This window comes from Rhinoderma darwinii, chromosome 2 (assembly GCF_050947455.1).
Source record: "Rhinoderma darwinii isolate aRhiDar2 chromosome 2, aRhiDar2.hap1, whole genome shotgun sequence".
Classification (NCBI taxonomy): Eukaryota; Metazoa; Chordata; class Amphibia; order Anura; family Rhinodermatidae; genus Rhinoderma; species Rhinoderma darwinii.
The window spans coordinates 429525530-429548161 of record NC_134688.1 but is presented as its reverse complement, the minus strand read 5'-3'; the positions used below and the strand labels follow the sequence as shown (position 1 = coordinate 429548161).

Here is a 22632-nt window from a genome sequence, read left to right as displayed (position 1 = left end):
AATAAACTGCTTGCATTTCTGCTAACTGTGTGGAGCCTTGCACACTTACATTAAATGTGTATTGGACCTCTTCATACAATGCTGGGACAGGTGGTATTGTCACATAAAGTGCAGCCTGTTGGCTAAATCAATAGATGACTGTTAAGTAGTAAAATTATAGTACATTGCTACGCCATCTAACTGCCAGCACATGAACAATTGCACAAACCCTGGGGCACTTTGTATTTTTTTCTACCCTCCTCCATTATTTAGATATCGGTGCCGTTATATTTGGCGGCCAATATTTATATAACCCCCTGAACTGTCAATGGGGCGTGTATTGGCAAGGGGGCGTGTTACTATGGCTGTGACACTGTCCAATCAGCTATGGACAGAGTTACAGCAAGAGCTGGAGAGGGGAGAGCGTGTGCGCGCACAGAATCTCACTCTTCAGCTGTCGGCAGACAAGGACAAGGACTGACAAGACTGATTCAAGAGAGATCACAGTCTTGTACTTGTCTGCCGAACTGGCAAGGGGGCGTGTCACTGCTACGGACAGTGTAAGAGCTGGGGAGAGGAGAGCGCGCATGCGTAGCAGAGACATGCCCCCTTGTCAGTTCTGAAGAGAGAAAAACGTACACAGCGCCACATGGTGCAAGATAAACCATAAAAGCTAGTACTGGCAGGTACAGCTTAATGTAAAAGTCCGTTAGATGAAGCCAGGTTGCAGCTTTCCGTATCCAGGTACCGGCATCAATGTGATTGAGCCGCAGGAGAGTAAGGGTAGTATATTTCAGTGAAATATATAAATAAAACTGGATATTTTTTGGAGAGCGCTACTTGATATGAAGAAAAGGCAGATGAGTAATCATGAGTTGATTTATTATGCAACGCGTTTCAACGCAGGACATGCGTCTTCGTCAGGCAAAGAAATCGGTATAACAGGGCAGCACAGTGTACAGTTTAAATATACAAAGGAAGATGGGGAGGGGTTAAAAAAACCGCCAAAAAACACATAGTAATTAAGAAAGTAAATAAGACCAGGTGTGTCTGACAGCATTAGGTACATATTCACATTTAAAAAACATTGAATGCGTTTAAAAAAGTACATACATAGGGGTATATATGGATCAACAGCAGTGACAGCAGAAATGGAGAAACATGAAAAACAGTCCCAACAAAGTGGAACAGAGTATTTAAGGAACAGATGATGAACGGATGTAGAAGACAAAACGAGGAGGGTAGTAGACCAGATGACATTTCAGAGCCTGAGGGGATTAGTACAATTAAGAGGCTTACCGCAGTTCAGAAGAGGCAATAAAAGGATGAACAAACAAATGAGAACACGATCGGCGAAGAACACCGAAGTGCAGAGAGATAAGGCAGCAGTAAACAAATGCCGGCATAAACGTTGTCAAGACGACCACAGTAGCTACGGTGGCCGCAAAGGGGAAAAAAAAGGTTAAAAGGCAAAGGGACAGCAAAGACAGAGGATGTATCGCTACATGGAGAGGGGTAAGATAAAAAGGGATTATTACATTGTGATCATATTTTTTGGGGAATACAGAGGAAACAATGGTAAAGGGTAGCAGAATAGTTACAATAATAAGATTATCAATCCGATAAAAGGAAAAATGGAGAGATAAGTTCATTCAGAGAAAGTGAATATGAAGGAAATATGAAATAAAGCATATATATAATAATAAATATATATCAATAAATACATATGAAAAATAAATATAGAAAGATCATATAAGATTTGACATCTTGATATATTAATATAAAAATAGATACATAAAAGTAGCACAAATATAATACGGATAGGCTAATAGCAATCAGTCCAATGCAGATTCTGAAATATCATTAAGACCGCAAGGATGCAGACACGACAACTTAAAAATCCAATAATTCTCCCTTTGTTTAAGTCTATTGTACCTATCGTTGTCACTAACCGGAATAACTTCAATGGGGGTGACACAAATATTACTAAAGTCCCTATTATGAACAGTTAAGAAGTGTCGTGAAACACTATGTTTTAAAAAAACGGTTTTCACATTGAATCTATGCTTGTTGATTCTGCACCGCAGTTGTTGGGTTGTTCTCCCCACGTATTGCAGGTTGCAGGAGCATTTCAAGAGATAAATGACGTAACTATTACTGCAGTTGATAAACGTTTTGATAGGAAAAGATTCGTTTGTGACGGCTGAAGTAAAGGACGTGTAGCCATGGGTGATGTTACTACAGCACAAGCATCTCTGGTGGCCACATCTATAGGAACCAACAACAGGTGGAAAGGGGTTAGACTTTTTTACAGATATTTGTTTCAGTCTGCTTGGTGCTATAATATTGCGTATAGTCCCCGATCTTCTATAGGTTATTTTAGGTTTATCTGGTAAAATTTCTTTGAGATAAGGGTCACTTTTGAGTATGTGCCAATGTTTATTTAAGATTTTAGTACATGCATTACTGCCACAATTAAACGAGGTGATGAAGTTATGATTAAAATTACTAGCAGAGGCAGATGCCGTTTTATTATCATTTGATGAAATACACAAATCTTGTGTCAGTAAACTGGCCTTGGACATGGCACCTTGGATGAGACTAACGGGATAATGCTTATCTTTAAAACGTTTTTTTAGGATATTACACTCTGATTTGAATTGCCCATTATCTGAGCAATTCTTCCTAATACGTCTGAATTGTCCAAACGGTATATTTTTTAGCCATGAGGGATGGTGTGCACTTTTAAAATCAAGGTAACTGTTCACGTCCACGGATTTAAAATGCGTTCGTGTATTAAAAATACCCTTGTTATCCTTATTGATGGTAAGATCCAGAAAGTCAATTGAGGTGGTGGAAAAATTGTGTGTGAAGGTAAGACCAAAATCATTCTGATTTAAAAGGTTAATAAAAGCAGTAGCATTAGTAACATCACCCTTCCAAATAAAAAATAAATCATCTATGTAACGACGGTAAAAGATAATATTGTCACTAAAAGGATGGGAGTCACCAAAAATGTGGGCGTCCTCAAACTGTCCCATGTAGAGGTTGGCATAAGATGGTGCAAATCGAGACCCCATTGCACAACCTCTAATTTGCCTGTAGATTTGGGAATTGAATGAAAAAATGTTGTGTTGTAAAATGAAATCTATACAGTCTAAAAGAAAAAAAGATTGGGAACGAGGTATGTGTATGTCAGATGTTAAAACGGTTTCTATAGACAGCAGGCCCTTGTCATGTGGAATATTTGTATAAAGTGCTGATACATCAGCTGTTAAAAAATTGTAATCTATAGAGAGATGTGTTTTGTTCAAAATTGTTAGATCCCTAATTAATTGTGTTGAGTCTTTGAGGTAAGAGTGGAGTTTCAAAACTTTGGGCTGGAGGTGTAAGTCAATAAAATGAGATAAGTTACTTGTGAGAGAGCCTATACCAGATATGATAGGACGACCAGGAGGATTGATGTGGGATTTGTGGATTTTGGGAAGGCGATAGAGGAAAGGTAAATTTGGATGAGATATATTTAAAAAATTATATTCTTTTTTGGATAGAAGACACTCATCATGACCACGTTCAATAAGACGTTTGTATTCAGTAATATAGGAGGAGAGAGGATTGCTAGACATTATTTCATAGAAGGAGTCATCAGACAATAATCTTATGGCCTCATTAATATAGTCGATCCGGTCTTGTATGACTTTGCCACCTCCTTTGCCTGCTGACCGGATAATTATGGATTCATTTTGGGACAGGGTTTTAAGTGCCCCTCTCTCTAGTTTGGTAAGATTATCTTTACAGATGGTCAAGTGGTCAAGTAATTTGAATTCAGTATTCATTAAGTTGGAAAAAGTTTCCAACGCAGACCCACGATGGTAAAGGGGGTAAAAGCTGGACTTAGGTCTTACATCAACACAAACATGTGGAGTAGGATGTGCTGTAGTCAGAGAGATGTTATTGGTGGCCGACGGTACTGGTGCCATGGCAAAATGCCTGGCTAAAGTCAGTTTCCTTACATACCTATTGAGGTCCATGAATAAATCAAAGCCTTTTGGGGTTGTAGTTGGGCAAAAAGATAGGCCTTTAGAGAGAAGATTTGTTTCGTTAGTGTTGAGTGAATACTTGGACAGGTTGAAAATTTTTACGGTATTGATTTGGTTTGCTTTGTTAACTGTTGAGTTTTCTGTCTGATTTTTTGTGGTGGTTCTAGTTCTTTTCTTTTTACCTCCTCTGCATCCCCTGTATTTATGTCTATTTTTCTTTTCAGGGACAGTTTCTGTATTTTTGGAAAGAAATGTGTAATGGTTTGAGATTTTGGGCTCTTTAAAATGGGCATCAGAAGTGTTGTAGATTGGGTAGTCGGAGTTAAAGGTGGCATGGTTAATTGTGATGGGAGTCCTAAAAAAGAAATGGATGAATGTGTATTGTTGGTAGCATCAGAAAAAACATCAATAGAGGAGTTATCGATGTAACACAAGGGTTCATCAGAAGGTAACGTGGTAGACAGCATAGGGAACATGGGGGTGGGTAACAGCTGGGATAATGTGGTAGATGTATTATCATGAGTAGTGAGGTTGAGTAATGAAGATGAGAGATGTTCCGACACGGCCATGTCCATGGACTCATTGAAAATGGAAGTATCAGTGTGAGGGGGCACAGGTGTATGTGTGGGAAAATTGAGAAGTAAAAGTCTGGCTTCTAATTCGGAAGGGTTAAATGCATGCCACCTTTAACTCCGACTACCCAATCTACAACACTTCTGATGCCCATTTTAAAGAGCCCAAAATCTCAAACCATTACACATTTCTTTCCAAAAATACAGAAACTGTCCCTGAAAAGAAAAATAGACATAAATACAGGGGATGCAGAGGAGGTAAAAAGAAAAGAACTAGAACCACCACAAAAAATCAGACAGAAAACTCAACAGTTAACAAAGCAAACCAAATCAATACCGTAAAAATTTTCAACCTGTCCAAGTATTCACTCAACACTAACGAAACAAATCTTCTCTCTAAAGGCCTATCTTTTTGCCCAACTACAACCCCAAAAGGCTTTGATTTATTCATGGACCTCAATAGGTATGTAAGGAAACTGACTTTAGCCAGGCATTTTGCCATGGCACCAGTACCGTCGGCCACCAATAACATCTCTCTGACTACAGCACATCCTACTCCACATGTTTGTGTTGATGTAAGACCTAAGTCCAGCTTTTACCCCCTTTACCATCGTGGGTCTGCGTTGGAAACTTTTTCCAACTTAATGAATACTGAATTCAAATTACTTGACCACTTGACCATCTGTAAAGATAATCTTACCAAACTAGAGAGAGGGGCACTTAAAACCCTGTCCCAAAATGAATCCATAATTATCCGGTCAGCAGGCAAAGGAGGTGGCATAGTCATACAAGACCGGATCGACTATATTAATGAGGCCATAAGATTATTGTCTGATGACTCCTTCTATGAAATAATGTCTAGCAATCCTCTCTCCTCCTATATTACTGAATACAAACGTCTTATTGAACGTGGTCATGATGAGTGTCTTCTATCCAAAAAAGAATATAATTTTTTAAATATATCTCATCCAAATTTACCTTTCCTCTATCGCCTTCCCAAAATCCACAAATCCCACATCAATCCTCCTGGTCGTCCTATCATATCTGGTATAGGCTCTCTCACAAGTAACTTATCTCATTTTATTGACTTACACCTCCAGCCCAAAGTTTTGAAACTCCACTCTTACCTCAAAGACTCAACACAATTAATTAGGGATCTAACAATTTTGAACAAAACACATCTCTCTATAGATTACAATTTTTTAACAGCTGATGTATCAGCACTTTATACAAATATTCCACATGACAAGGGCCTGCTGTCTATAGAAACCGTTTTAACATCTGACATACACATACCTCGTTCCCAATCTTTTTTTCTTTTAGACTGTATAGATTTCATTTTACAACACAACATTTTTTCATTAAATTCCCAAATCTACAGGCAAATTAGAGGTTGTGCAATGGGGTCTCGATTTGCACCATCTTATGCCAACCTCTACATGGGACAGTTTGAGGACGCCCACATTTTTGGTGACTCCCATCCTTTTAGTGACAATATTATCTTTTACCGTCGTTACATAGATGATTTATTTTTTATTTGGAAGGGTGATGTTACTAATGCTACTGCTTTTATTAACCTTTTAAATCAGAATGATTTTGGTCTTACCTTCACACACAATTTTTCCACCACCTCAATTGACTTTCTGGATCTTACCATCAATAAGGATAACAAGGGTATTTTTAATACACGAACGCATTTTAAATCCGTGGACGTGAACAGTTACCTAGATTTTAAAAGTGCACACCATCCCTCATGGCTAAAAAATATACCGTTTGGACAATTCAGACGTATTAGGAAGAATTGCTCAGATAATGGGCAATTCAAATCAGAGTGTAATATCCTAAAAAAACGTTTTAAAGATAAGCATTATCCCGTTAGTCTCATCCAAGGTGCCATGTCCAAGGCCAGTTTACTGACACAAGATTTGTGTATTTCATCAAATGATAATAAAACGGCATCTGCCTCTGCTAGTAATTTTAATCATAACTTCATCACCTCGTTTAATTGTGGCAGTAATGCATGTACTAAAATCTTAAATAAACATTCGCACATACTCAAAAGTGACCCTTATCTCAAAGAAATTTTACCAGATAAACCTAAAATAACCTATAGAAGATCGGGGACTATACGCAATATTATAGCACCAAGCAGACTGAAACAAATATCTGTAAAAAAGTCTAACCCCTTTCCACCTGTTGTTGGTTCCTATAGATGTGGCCACCAGAGATGCTTGTGCTGTAGTAACATCACCCATGGCTACACGTCCTTTACTTCAGCCGTCACAAACGAATCTTTTCCTATCAAAACGTTTATCAACTGCAGTAATAGTTACGTCATTTATCTCTTGAAATGCTCCTGCAACCTGCAATACGTGGGGAGAACAACCCAACAACTGCGGTGCAGAATCAACAAGCATAGATTCAATGTGAAAACCGTTTTTTTAAAACATAGTGTTTCACGACACTTCTTAACTGTTCATAATAGGGACTTTAGTAATATTTGTGTCACCCCCATTGAAGTTATTCCGGTTAGTGACAACGATAGGTACAATAGACTTAAACAAAGGGAGAATTATTGGATTTTTAAGTTGTCGTGTCTGCAGCCTTGCGGTCTTAATGATATTTCAGAATCTGCATTGGACTGATTGCTATTAGCCTATCCGTATTATATTTGTGCTACTTTTGACCAAGTTATGTATTACATTTATGTATCTATTTTTATATTAATATATCAAGATGTCAAATCTTATATGATCTTTCTATATTTATTTTTCATATGTATTTATTGATATATATTTATTATTATATATATGCTTTATTTCATATTTCCTTCATATTCACTTTCTCTGAATGAACTTATCTCTCCATTTTTCCTTTTATCGGATTGATAATCTTATTATTGTAACTATTCTGCTACCCTTTACCATTGTTTCCTCTGTATTCCCCAAAAAATATGATCACAATGTAATAATCCCTTTTTATCTTACCCCTCTCCATGTAGCGATACATCCTCTGTCTTTGCTGTCCCTTTGCCTTTTAACCTTTTTTTTCCCCTTTGCGGCCACCGTAGCTACTGTGGTCGTCTTGACAACGTTTATGCCGGCATTTGTTTACTGCTGCCTTATCTCTCTGCACTTCGGTGTTCTTCGCCGATCGTGTTCTCATTTGTTTGTTCATCCTTTTATTGCCTCTTCTGAACTGCGGTAAGCCTCTTAATTGTACTAATCCCCTCAGGCTCTGAAATGTCATCTGGTCTACTACCCTCCTCGTTTTGTCTTCTACATCCGTTCATCATCTGTTCCTTAAATACTCTGTTCCACTTTGTTGGGACTGTTTTTCATGTTTCTCCATTTCTGCTGTCACTGCTGTTGATCCATATATACCCCTATGTATGTACTTTTTTAAACGCATTCAATGTTTTTTAAATGTGAATATGTACCTAATGCTGTCAGACACACCTGGTCTTATTTACTTTCTTAATTACTATGTGTTTTTTGGCGGTTTTTTTAACCCCTCCCCATCTTCCTTTGTATATTTAAACTGTACACTGTGCTGCCCTGTTATACCGATTTCTTTGCCTGACGAAGACGCATGTCCTGCGTTGAAACGCGTTGCATAATAAATCAACTCATGATTACTCATCTGCCTTTTCTTCATATCAAGTAGCGCTCTCCAAAAAATATCCAGTTTTATTTATATATTTCACTGAAATATACTACCCTTACTCTCCTGCGGCTCAATCACATTGATGCCGGTACCTGGATACGGAAAGCTGCAACCTGGCTTCATCTAACGGACTTTTACATTAAGCTGTACCTGCCAGTACTAGCTTTTATGGTTTATCTTGCACCATGTGGCGCTGTGTACGTTTTTCTCTCTTCAGATACTGCTGATATCGGGTTGATCATTGCATCATTCCCGCTGCTGAGGTGAACCAATTGCTTCCAATATCTGTATGGTTTGGTGAGCCTTCACTTGCCTCAGATCACTAGCTGCCGCTCTCCTATGCAAGTTACCTCTGGACGACTACAATCTGTTGTTTCCATTTGAATACCACGTACTGAATCTGTTCTTTGAACATCTTCAAATTATGTTGGACTTCATCGATGCAAGAATCCTCTCTAGGGATCTCCTGATCTCGGAACTAACTGGTACAATAACCCTGGATATCTGCGAGACTGTGAGTAATCCTTTCTCCATTGATGACACCAAATTAATGACTGAGCTTTATCTTAAACTGGAGGATTGCCTTAAAGATGAAGCTTTCTCTAATATTGATGGACGTTTTCTTGAGATATATATCACGGAGAATATTTCCCCTAGGGGTCTTAGACTAATGCTTGATACACCTTTTTCCAAGGATCCAACCTTCAGCAAAGATTGGTTCGACTATGTGGACCTCTGCACATCTGGTTTTTTGAAAATTTTTTTGGATAAGAGAGTCTCCTTGTGTGCAAAATTAGCTACTGACATAGAGAATATCAGAGAAAACCTGAGAATTTCCACAGACCATCCTGATTTTGAAAAACTGTGTACATCCACTAAAAATAGACTGAACAAACATGAACGAGAAATCACCCTCAAAAAAGTAAAAAAACTTACTCGTGACAGGTCTGATTACCTTACTAACCCCAGGGGTCTCTATACCACCAACTCTACTACTGATACTTCAGCCCCTGCTGACTTTGCAATGAGGAACCAAAACTCTATCACTAGTGCCTATCGCACACCTTACCACTATAAGAAACAATTTAGGAACCCTAAATTAAATGTTACCATCAATAAACATGCTAATAACGTCAGGTCTGCTACTACAGTCAGTAATATCTCTGTCTCTACTAATACTTCTGTCTCTCTCAATACTAAGCCAGAACACACAGGCAACACTGTTTCCAAACATACCACCAACACCTTTATTACTAAATCTCCCATCTTCACCTGCTTAGGTTCAGTTCCCATTCATGCATTTAACCCTTCCGAATTAGAAGCCAGACTTTTACTTCTCAATTTTCCCACACATACACCTGTGCCCCCTCACACTGATACTTCCATTTTCAATGAGTCCATGGACATGGCCGTGTCGGAACATCTCTCATCTTCATTACTCAACCTCACTACTCATGATAATACATCTACCACATTATCCCAGCTGTTACCCACCCCCATGTTCCCTATGCTGTCTACCACGTTACCTTCTGATGAACCCTTGTGTTACATCGATAACTCCTCTATTGATGTTTTTTCTGATGCTACCAACAATACACATTCATCCATTTCTTTTTTAGGACTCCCATCACAATTAACCATGCCACCTTTAACTCCGACTACCCAATCTACAACACTTCTGATGCCCATTTTAAAGAGCCCAAAATCTCAAACCATTACACATTTCTTTCCAAAAATACAGAAACTGTCCCTGAAAAGAAAAATAGACATAAATACAGGGGATGCAGAGGAGGTAAAAAGAAAAGAACTAGAACCACCACAAAAAATCAGACAGAAAACTCAACAGTTAACAAAGCAAACCAAATCAATACCGTAAAAATTTTCAACCTGTCCAAGTATTCACTCAACACTAACGAAACAAATCTTCTCTCTAAAGGCCTATCTTTTTGCCCAACTACAACCCCAAAAGGCTTTGATTTATTCATGGACCTCAATAGGTATGTAAGGAAACTGACTTTAGCCAGGCATTTTGCCATGGCACCAGTACCGTCGGCCACCAATAACATCTCTCTGACTACAGCACATCCTACTCCACATGTTTGTGTTGATGTAAGACCTAAGTCCAGCTTTTACCCCCTTTACCATCGTGGGTCTGCGTTGGAAACTTTTTCCAACTTAATGAATACTGAATTCAAATTACTTGACCACTTGACCATCTGTAAAGATAATCTTACCAAACTAGAGAGAGGGGCACTTAAAACCCTGTCCCAAAATGAATCCATAATTATCCGGTCAGCAGACAAAGGAGGTGGCAAAGTCATACAAGACCGGATCGACTATATTAATGAGGCCATAAGATTATTGTCTGATGACTCCTTCTATGAAATAATGTCTAGCAATCCTCTCTCCTCCTATATTACTGAATACAAACGTCTTATTGAACGTGGTCATGATGAGTGTCTTCTATCCAAAAAAGAATATAATTTTTTAAATATATCTCATCCAAATTTACCTTTCCTCTATCACCTTCCCAAAATCCACAAATCCCACATCAATCCTCCTGGTCGTCCTATCATATCTGGTATAGGCTCTCTCACAAGTAACTTATCTCATTTTATTGACTTACACCTCCAGCCCAAAGTTTTGAAACTCCACTCTTACCTCAAAGACTCAACACAATTAATTAGGGATCTAACAATTTTGAACAAAACACATCTCTCTATAGATTACAATTTTTTAACAGCTGATGTATCAGCACTTTATACAAATATTCCACATGACAAGGGCCTGCTGTCTATAGAAACCGTTTTAACATCTGACATACACATACCTCGTTCCCAATCTTTTTTTCTTTTAGACTGTATAGATTTCATTTTACAACACAACATTTTTTCATTCAATTCCCAAATCTACAGGCAAATTAGAGGTTGTGCAATGGGGTCTCGATTTGCACCATCTTATGCCAACCTCTACATGGGACAGTTTGAGGACGCCCACATTTTTGGTGACTCCCATCCTTTTAGTGACAATATTATCTTTTACCGTCGTTACATAGATGATTTATTTTTTATTTGGAAGGGTGATGTTACTAATGCTACTGCTTTTATTAACCTTTTAAATCAGAATGATTTTGGTCTTACCTTCACACACAATTTTTCCACCACCTCAATTGACTTTCTGGATCTTACCATCAATAAGGATAACAAGGGTATTTTTAATACACGAACACATTTTAAATCCGTGGACGTGAACAGTTACCTTGATTTTAAAAGTGCACACCATCCCTCATGGCTAAAAAATATACCGTTTGGACAATTCAGACGTATTAGGAAGAATTGCTCAGATAATGGGCAATTCAAATCAGAGTGTAATATCCTAAAAAAACGTTTTAAAGATAAGCATTATCCCGTTAGTCTCATCCAAGGTGCCATGTCCAAGGCCAGTTTACTGACACAAGATTTGTGTATTTCATCAAATGATAATAAAACGGCATCTGCCTCTGCTAGTAATTTTAATCATAACTTCATCACCTCGTTTAATTGTGGCAGTAATGCATGTACTAAAATCTTAAATAAACATTGGCACATACTCAAAAGTGACCCTTATCTCAAAGAAATTTTACCAGATAAACCTAAAATAACCTATAGAAGATCGGGGACTATACGCAATATTATAGCACCAAGCAGACTGAAACAAATATCTGTAAAAAAGTCTAACCCCTTTCCACCTGTTGTTGGTTCCTATAGATGTGGCCACCAGAGATGCTTGTGCTGTAGTAACATCACCCATGGCTACACGTCCTTTACTTCAGCCGTCACAAACGAATCTTTTCCTATCAAAACGTTTATCAACTGCAGTAATAGTTACGTCATTTATCTCTTGAAATGCTCCTGCAACCTGCAATACGTGGGGAGAACAACCCAACAACTGCGGTGCAGAATCAACAAGCATAGATTCAATGTGAAAACCGTTTTTTTAAAACATAGTGTTTCACGACACTTCTTAACTGTTCATAATAGGGACTTTAGTAATATTTGTGTCACCCCCATTGAAGTTATTCCGGTTAGTGACAACGATAGGTACAATAGACTTAAACAAAGGGAGAATTATTGGATTTTTAAGTTGTCGTGTCTGCATCCTTGCGGTCTTAATGATATTTCAGAATCTGCATTGGACTGATTGCTATTAGCCTATCCGTATTATATTTGTGCTACTTTTATGTATCTATTTTTATATTAATATATCAAGATGTCAAATCTTATATGATCTTTCTATATTTATTTTTCATATGTATTTATTGATATATATTTATTATTATATATATGCTTTATTTCATATTTCCTTCATATTCACTTTCTCTGAATGAACTTATCTCTCCATTTTTCCTTTTATCGGATTGATAATCTTATTATTGTAACTATTCTGCTACCCTTTACCATTGTTTCCTCTGTATTCCCCAAAAAATATGATCACAATGTAATAATCCCTTTTTATCTTACCCCTCTCCATGTAGCGATACATCCTCTGTCTTTGCTGTCCCTTTGCCTTTTAACCTTTTTTTCCCCTTTGCGGCCACCGTAGCTACTGTGGTCGTCTTGACAACGTTTATGCCGGCATTTGTTTACTGCTGCCTTATCTCTCTGCACTTCGGTGTTCTTCGCCGATCGTGTTCTCATTTGTTTGTTCATCCTTTTATTGCCTCTTCTGAACTGCGGTAAGCCTCTTAATTGTACTAATCCCCTCAGGCTCTGAAATGTCATCTGGTCTACTACCCTCCTCGTTTTGTCTTCTACATCCGTTCATCATCTGTTCCTTAAATACTCTGTTCCACTTTGTTGGGACTGTTTTTCATGTTTCTCCATTTCTGCTGTCACTGCTGTTGATCCATATATACCCCTATGTATGTACTTTTTTAAACGCATTCAATGTTTTTTAAATGTGAATATGTACCTAATGCTGTCAGACACACCTGGTCTTATTTACTTTCTTAATTACTATGTGTTTTTTGGCGGTTTTTTTTAACCCCTCCCCATCTTCCTTTGTATATTTAAACTGTACACTGTGCTGCCCTGTTATACCGATTTCTTTGCCTGACGAAGACGCATGTCCTGCGTTGAAACGCGTTGCATAATAAATCAACTCATGATTACTCATCTGCCTTTTCTTCATATCAAGTAGCGCTCTCCAAAAAAATATCCAGTTTTATTTATATATTTCACTGAAATATACTACCCTTACCCTTGTCAGTTCGGCAGACAAGTACAAGACTGTGATCTCTCTCTCTCTCTCTCTCTGACCTGTCCTTGTCTGCCGACAGCTGAAGAGTGAGAGCGTGCGCGCGCACACGCTCTCCTCTCTCCAGCTCTTGCTGTAACTCTGTCCATAGCTGATTGGACATTGTCACAGCCGTAGTAAAACGCCCCTTGCCATTACACGCCCCATTGGCAGTTCAGGGGGTTATTTAAATATCTGGCACCAAATATAATGGCACCGATATCTAAATAACACAGGAGGGTAGAATTTTTTTTAAAGTGCCCCAGGGTTTGTGCAGCCCTGCCCATTACATGCTGCACTCAGCTGCAACTGTATGGGGAGGTGAAGGGTTCTCTTTAATGCAAAAATCTAAGCAGCCAATTATATGGTAATAACAACACATAAAGCATGTAAACATAGTCCGTTATTCTTCAGATTAAACACCGGAATGGGGAAGAAATGTGAACTGGGTGAAGTTGACCATTTAATGATTGAACGGTTGAAGTAGGTCAGAGTTGCATGGAGCAATAGTGGAGCATGCGTGCAGCCCAATCCATTCAAGTCTATGGAAATACAGTACATTAACTGCGGCATGCGTTCATGTAGTCCCAGTGGATAGTCACTGTGAGAAATATTAACAGTGGTTTCTGTAACTAAAATATTTATGTGTTACAACTATTCCACGTTGGCGTGGAATGTTTTATTGCCACTAGTTAGGCGCCTTACAATTAGTTGAGTATTCTTTAAATGTTGAATATTTACGTTTTGTAATGACCCCACCAGCCTTTATCTGGGGTCTTCCCTGGCCAATGAGTGTATATGACATAATGTTTGGTACATATACACCACCCTGGGCACACATATCAGCCACAAGTTTATGTTTTTCTCTGTTTAGACATTGAACGCAATGCTTTTTTTTCTAAGCTGTAAACAAGATAGCAAAATTATTAATAAATTATCGAATGCAAGAAACATTTCAAGGACTTACACAGAGAGGACAGCACTGAAGGAATGTCTTACTGGGAGCACAGTTTTCTGAAGCAGTGGTGATGAGACGTTGTTAAAGCTGGAATCAATGAAATTATATATTGAGACAAAATAAAAATACTTCCGTTATAAAAGTATAATTAGTTGTTTGTTTCTTAATGAACTACAGTAAAATTGGGTTAATCTCGCAAACACAAAGAACAATTCAGAACTAAGTTGACTATATTTGCAATGTATAGTCATTTATTCTTATTTTTCTTTGGCTGGACGGTCACTCAAAAACTTTTCATCTCTCAGTTTAGGACCTATGCACACCAATGTATTATGGCTTTGTACAACCTCTGATCTGTACGGAGCCATGATATTGCACTCAGACTTCTATGGGGTCTTACTGTACCTCCATCTGCTTCTAATTTCATACAAAGGAGTTCAGAGATGTTTGTTGTCAGATTCTGTATGAATCCAACAGAAAAAAAATTGTTCCATATTCCATTGTATGCTGCATTATGGAACTGTTCCCCCCTATAAGCATTGCTTCTAGGGGAGAATAATTCCATAAAACGATTCTGCATGAAGCACCATATGCTACCGCTCTATTATTCATGTGCCTCCATACAGCCTCTTGCACTTGGCTCTGCCATGTGCATAAGGTTTCAAAGAATATTCGACAAATAAAATCTACCTACGAAGCCAGTAAGACCTTTAATACTTCCAGATCCCTAAATAAAAATTTAATTCACGAATATGTCATCTGAATTCTGGATTCCACTCACTGTCCTAGAGAGAGAATATTGCCTATGTCAGGTTGCCAGTAAGTAAGTCAACATTGGATTAGACAACAAGGCAGCTCACTTCGGATTGTTGGTTCAAGGATAAACATGCCAGCATTGTAGCGATTGCCACATTGTGATAGCCTGGACAGAATATATACAATTCATTTACACAGGAATTGGCAATATAGGTAATGTTGTGTGCCCGGCCAGCTTCACAGATGATGCAATTCTAGGTAAGTTCACAAAACCCATAAAGTTTTTGTTCTGCAGAATCCTAAAAGTAACAGCGCAGCCAAGACCCTGATTAAAAAAGGTTAAAAAGGGTAAAAGTTATTAGAATTTCTAAATGTTAGAAGTAGATATTCTACTTACTTGTTGACCACATAATAAATGGTGGCCTCTGGAGTAGAAATTTTCTCTTCAGTTAATTGCCAAATGATAACAAATATCTCCTACATGTAGAAATATATATTATTACTGCTGAGCAAAGTCCAGCAAGTCATTTCAGGCAGAATGTTCAAATTGTTACAACTCTGAGACTACAAAGGTAATTCTATAACAAGGAATTCTGGCATTATAAGTAAGTCAAAATCACAGTATCATAACAGAAGCTCTAAAAAAATAAAATCATAATCGGGGACAGAAGAGGAGCAAAATAATAATTTTTATTCAAAAGTGTAGCCCTATATTTTATGCCTTATACACAATTACTAATAGAGCATATAGGGTAACACCATATACATTCTGTATATACAGTAAGATCCCCAGAAAGTTTTCTGCATAAGTTTCCTAAAACTTTCATTACAGAACCCTCTAAGGAACTTTAGAATCATTCCTTGGATGTGAGACAATTCCTTGGCTTAGGTTATTAGAAAATACTTTTTTATAAACTAGATTCATACATAATCTTTGCAACTCTTTTTGTAGTAACTGCCACTGGGAGGATTATCTTGTAAATCTTGCACTGGTGAAGGCCAATATTTTTTTTTTTAAAGATTGAAGTGAGGTCAAGTTCTCTGGGAATTTTATATTAATGGCCTATCCTTAGGATAGACCATCAACGTTTAATAGTGGGAGTCCGACCTCTGCGACCCCCACCAATCAGCGCAGTAAAGGGGCTGTGGTGCTCATGTGAGCACTGCGTTCCGTTCATTGCTTAAAGAGGCTCTGTCACCAGATTTTGCAACCCCTATCTGCTATTGCAGCAGATAGGCGCTGCAATGTAGATTACAGTTTATTTTTAAAAAACGAGCATTTTTGGCCAAGTTATGACCATTTTTGTAGTTATGCAAATGAGGCTTGCAAAAGTTCAAGTGGGCGTGTATTATGTGCGTACATCGGGGCGTTTTTAATACTTTTTAATACTTTTACTAGCTGGGCGTTCTGACGAGAAGTATCATCCACTTCTCTTCAGAACGCCCAGCTTCTGGCAGTGCAGACACAGCCGTGTTCTCGAGAGATCATGCTGTGACGTCACTTCCCCAGGTCCTGCATCGTGTCAGACGAGCGAGGACACATCGGCACCAGAGGCTACAGATGATTCTGCAGCAGCATCAGCAGGTAAGTAGCTACATCGACTTACCTGCTAACGCTGATGCTGCTGCAGAATCAACTGAAGCCTCTGGTGCCGATGTGTCCTCGCTCGTCTGACACGATGCAGGACCTGTGAGTGACGTCACAGATCTGCACTGCCAGAAGCTGGGCGTTCTGAAGAGAAGAGGATGTTACTTCTCATCAGAGCGCCCAGCTAGTAAAAGTATTAAAAACGCCCCGATGTACGCACATAATACACGCCCACTTGGACTTTTACTTTTAAACACACCCACTTGGACTTTTGCAAGCCTCATTTGCATAACTACAAAAATGGTCATAACTTGGCCAAAAATGCTCGTTTTTTAAAAATAAAAACGTTACTGTAATCTACATTGCAGCGCCTATCTGCTGCAAGAGCAGATAGGGGTTGCAAAATCTGGTGACAGAGCCTCTTTAAGGCTGGGGCTAAACCTAGACTTTTTATTCTACAAAAAAATTGCTGTCCATAGGAATGCATTAGACTAGGGTTACACACAGAGTATTTATCTCACTGCAAAAAAATTGCTCTCATATCGCTGTGATAAATTGCTGTCCATATGATCACCCTGTGTTGCTGGGCTGGGAAGAGGAGAACAGTATCAGCTGATTGGACAGCGTCATACAGAAAACATTACACCGCCTAGAGCGAATAGAAAGAGTCACCCCCCCCCCCATTTGGCAAGTATAGCCAAATTAGCATATTTAGAAAAAAAGCTCATAAATTTGCAAATAATAAAAGTTTTTGAAAAAAAATTCACTGTAGTTATAAGCATCATAGCGCCAATTAGATTAGTTAGGAGATAGGGAATTAATAAACTGGTGACAGATCCTCTTTAAAGTCTATAGCAAGATATGACATATCCTAAATACACAGCGTTTTGCCTTGAGTCATTTTTTAGCATTTTTGAGGGTCAGTGGCATCTTTTTTTTTTTTTTTTTTTTTTTTTAAAAACAACATACTCTAGGTATGGCATTTCTTCTGGTGTTTTTAAAGTTCTATAGAGAAGTCTATAGAAAAATGCTTGTACAAGAGGACACTACAATAGAAAAAAACGCCACACAAAAACACATGTAAAAACACTTGAAACTCATGGTGGTTTTTTTTTTACATTCATTTTAAAACATGTGTGAATGAGGCCTTACAGGCCTAGGTCATTCCTCTGAATATAAACATTAGATCAGTTCGCATACAAAATGTTACTGAATGTACTAGTTACACTTACAGTGGAAGCTTCAAACACAGGATGTCTGATTCCACAGGTCATAGTAGAATTAGATGATGGAATGATTTTTGGAGCAGAACAATCGACTCCAGGTTTATTTGGCTGAAAGCGAAAAAGAAAATATTAAACACAGTAACTGTAAAATGTAATATGTTTAGTTAGGTTATTTGGACAGTGACACAAGTTTTGGCATTTTAGCTGTTTACCAAAACATATTGAATATGCAGTTATATCATCAATATGGGCTTAAAGTGCAGACTCTCAGCTTTAATTTGTGGGTATTCAGACTCTAATTTGAGTAATGGTTTAGGAATTACATCTCTTTAATATGTAGCTGCCTCTTTTTCAAGGGACCAAAGGTAATTGGACAATTATCTCAAAAGCTATTTAATGGGCTGCATGGGCTATTCCCTCGTTAATCCATCATCAATTAAGCAGGTAAATGGTCTGGAGTTGATTCCAGTTGTGGCATTTGCATTTGGAAGCTGTTGCTTTGAACTCACAACAAGAGGTCAAAGGAGCTCTCAATCCAAATGAAACAGACCATCATTAGGCTAAAAAAAGAAATCCATCAGAGAGAGAGAGAGCACAAATGTTAGGAGTGGCCAAATCAACAGTTTGGTTCATTCTTGAAAAAAAGGAGCGCACTAGTGATCTCTTGAACTTCAAAGGGCCTGGACATCGACGGAAGAGAACAGTGGTGGATAATAGCAGAATCCTTTCCATGGTGAAGAAAAACCCCTTTACAACATCTACCCAAGTGAAGAACACTCTCCTGGTAGTAGGTGTATCAGTATCTGAGTCTACCATGAAGGGAAGACTTCATGAGAGCAAATACAGAGGGTTCACTTCAAGGTGCAAACCATTAATCCGCCTCAAAAATAGAAAGGCCAGATTAGACTTTGCCAAACAACATCTAAAAAGCCAGTCCAGTTCTGGAACAGCATGAAACTAAGATCAACCTGTACCAGAATGATGGGAGGAAGAAAGTATGGAGAAGGCTTGGAACAGCTCATGATCCAAAGCACACCACATCCTCTGTAAAACATGGTGGAGGCAGTGTGATGGCATGGGCATGCATGGCTGCCAAAGGCACTGGGTCGCTAGTGTTTATTGATGATGTGACTGAAGACAGATACAGCCGGATGAATTCTGAAGTGTTCAGGGATTTACTTTCTGCTCAGATTTCACCAAATGCAGCAAGGTTGATTGGCCATCTGTACTGTGAAGTGACATCCAATGACCCAAAACATACTGCGAAAGCAACCCAGGGGTTATTTTAAGGCAAAGAAGTGGAATATTCTGCAATGGCCAAGTCAATCACCATCAACCCGATCGAGCTGCATTTTACTTAAGGTAGAAAGACCCACAAACAAGCAACAACTGAAGACGGCTGCAGTAAAGGCCGGGCAAAGCATCACAAAGGAGGAAACCCAGTGTTCGGTGATGTCCATGGGTTCCAGGCTTCAGGCAGTCATTACCTGCAAAGGATTCTCTACAAAGTATTAAAAAAACATTTTATTTATGGTAATGTTAATTTGAGACCAAATCATGAAGATTGTATCACTGTCCAAATAATTCTGGACCTAACTGTAGTTCACATTGGTTGTGAAATATATGAAAAAAAACAGTAACATTAGGAAAGCACTAGCAGTACCGGAGGACAACAGTGCTAATCACTGAGCCACCGACCCACAATATTATAGCACTTGATCATAATATAGTAAAAACATTATTTTTTATTTTTTTTCATTTACCGGTTTGATCAAGGTAAAGTGCAGGTTTTCTGGGTAGATTATTGTCACATTTGTCATGTACGAATGATCGCCTGAATTTGTAAGGAACAGTGTCACAGTCAAATCTTTGGTATATCCAATAACCAGTTTATCTCTGAAATGAAAGAGAAAACATGATGATCAATACATTGAACGATATTGACTGTTTATAAGGTATCACCGTGGAATAAATTAAAGCAGCCTTACCGAGATACCTGGGTAGTCAGTGACAAGCTGGGAATGCATGTTATCTTGTTATTGCAATTCTTTTCATATGGTAACTATATAAATACAACAGCAGAGTTAGTTTTCACAAACCTGGAAACAGGCACTGCACTTACGGTATACAATTTTGACCATATTTTATACATTGTTTCTCACAAACAGAATCCCCTGCCGTGTACTAATATTAGTAAATCTCAATTCTGGAAACAGTCGTATATTTCTAAGGCTTGTGTATATTTACCTAATTGTGCAAATAATATTTCTATCTAAAAATGATATTTTGTCTCATGTCTTTATCTAACTGTTCCTTTAATAATAAACAGATGCGTGACTATGGTAGAAAAAAATATAAGATTGACAGACATGAAGCAATGTAAGGAGGATGGACAAAAGAGCATCTACTAGTTTGTGCACACTTATATACAGCTAATGCTTTGTTCACATGTGCGTCAGGGCTCCGTTCCGTCGGAACGGAGCCCTGACTGACACAAACGGAAACCATCACCATTGATTTTAATGGTGACGGATCCGGTGCCAATGGTTTCCGTTTGTCTCAGTTGTGCAGGGGTTCTGTCGTATTGACGGAATCAATAGCGTAGTCGACTACGCTATTGATTCTGTCAAAACAACGGAAATTCATTAAAATCAATGGTGATGGAAACCGAAACCTCTGGTTTCTGTTTGTGTCAGTCAGGGCTCCGTTCCGACGGAAAGTTCTGACGGAACGTCGGAACGGAGCCCTGATGCAGATGTGAACGAAGCCTTAGGTGACTGAAAGGTAGCTCCATTTGAATAGCTGTCTATGGCAGTTGCCATACGGCTACCACCTGTCCCCAGTCATGATAGGAAGAAAATAGTGTCTACAAAGAGCATCTCACTCTCTCTGGTGGATGCAGCCTGTGTGTCCTTCATACAGACAGGCTATGTACACCTATGACTAAGCTAAGGCTTTGAACACCTTTAACATAATTTGTTTTTTTCTTTAATAAAATCATCAGTGTGATTGGTACATTTTATTAAAAATTACTTTTTGAGATACAGCTGCTTTGTATCCTGTATATAGAGCAGCTGTATCTTGCACTGAATCCTGTATCCGTCAGGTCAGCGGTACTGCTGCTATCGATCACATCCAAGTTCATAACTTAGGCCCACTGCACACGGCCGCAGCCATAATCACAGTTCGTGAATACGGGCACGGCCGACGACAGTCACTCGCATTTGCGGGCCGTGCTTCCATTATAAAGTATGTGAGCACGGTCCATAAAATCCAAAAAAGGGACAAGTCCTAATGTTTGCGGATCATTTCTACAGCCCGAACACCTTCCCGTAAATATACTGAATGATGTCCGTGGGCCATAGAAATAAATGGAACAGTATTTTGATCCGCAATTACGGTCTGTAATTGCGGATCAAAATTACGGTCGAGTGCACGGGGCCTTAAATGTGGTCGATTACAGGTGGATCACGCAGGACCCACTGTCACTGAACCCATCAGTCCCGCAGACCTGACGGATTCAGGTCTTAGCAAATGATACAGCTGCTCTGTATACAGAATACAAAGCAGCTGTATCTCAAAAAGTAAAAATTATTTTTAATAAAATGTATTTACGAAGTTGCACCAATCACACTGATGCACAATTTTATTATTAAAAAAACAAACAAAAAAAAAAACTATGTCAAAGGTGTACATAGCATTTAACCTATAGATTTCTATAACTATGTCAATGGGCAGAATGTAATGCTTAATTTCCCCTCTGGTGGCACTGCAGGGGAATTGACCACTTTATTGATCACTGAGGTTCCAGCAGCGGCACACCATGTAATCATCTTATCATTAGGGACTTTTCTCATAAAAAGGGATTGTCCAAAGCCCCTTTAATATTAATGCTTTGACTGCTAATACTACTGTCTTAGCAAGCACAACAGGACGGGTTCACGCATACATTTTCTATTGTATTAAAGCCTTTTAAAAGACTACGATATTTTAAAATTTGTTATCAACAATAACAATTTCACAATAAAAGTTCCTTTATTACCATTTTGTATTTATAAGGCCTCATCATATTAAACAGAGCTCTTTATACACATTGGTTCTTTTGTCAGCATAGCATACAGAAGGCCAATTCACCTGCCATTTTTTATTTATTTTTTGGCAATTGTAAAAAGTGCTCTACGTGATTACCATGAAAACATATTATACTGTACAAACAAATGGCAGAGATTATCCTGGTCCTAAATATATAAAAAAATCTTAGAGGCATTTACAGACATAAAAGAAACGATCATGTAGCAGACATCTTCCTACTATTGGTATCTTTGAGGAATCACCCACCAAATTCTCCATTGATATCACATTAGTCAATGACTATGTGTGAGCTCCAGAGCAGCAAAAATATAAATCAATGGAGAAATAATTGCGTGATCTTTGTTATATCTAGAATATTTATTATTCTCTTGTTACCACAGAAAATGTTTTTTATTTCTAACAACATTTTTACCTGAATGTAAGTATAATCTTTGTCATAAATATCCAGTATTGGTGGTGGGAGATCTCTTCGTAAGTCAGA

At 38.4% G+C, this 22632-nt stretch overlaps 1 protein-coding gene across 1 annotated transcript in view; it reads right to left on the bottom strand.

The window, feature by feature from the left end:
* Window positions 1–22632, bottom strand: part of ITGAE (integrin subunit alpha E) — a 116879-nt gene that overhangs the window by 20164 nt on the left and 74083 nt on the right. Inside the window, exons 20-26 of the mRNA XM_075850871.1 lie at window positions 22564–22632; window positions 20048–20121; window positions 19823–19955; window positions 18066–18167; window positions 15643–15722; window positions 14499–14576; window positions 50–122 (exon numbers count right to left, since the gene is read on the bottom strand). The exon at window positions 22564–22632 is cut by the window's right edge and continues 57 nt beyond it. Of these exons, the coding sequence (XP_075706986.1) occupies window positions 50–122; window positions 14499–14576; window positions 15643–15722; window positions 18066–18167; window positions 19823–19955; window positions 20048–20121; window positions 22564–22632 (609 nt within the window). The remainder of the gene's footprint in view (window positions 1–49; window positions 123–14498; window positions 14577–15642; window positions 15723–18065; window positions 18168–19822; window positions 19956–20047; window positions 20122–22563) is intronic.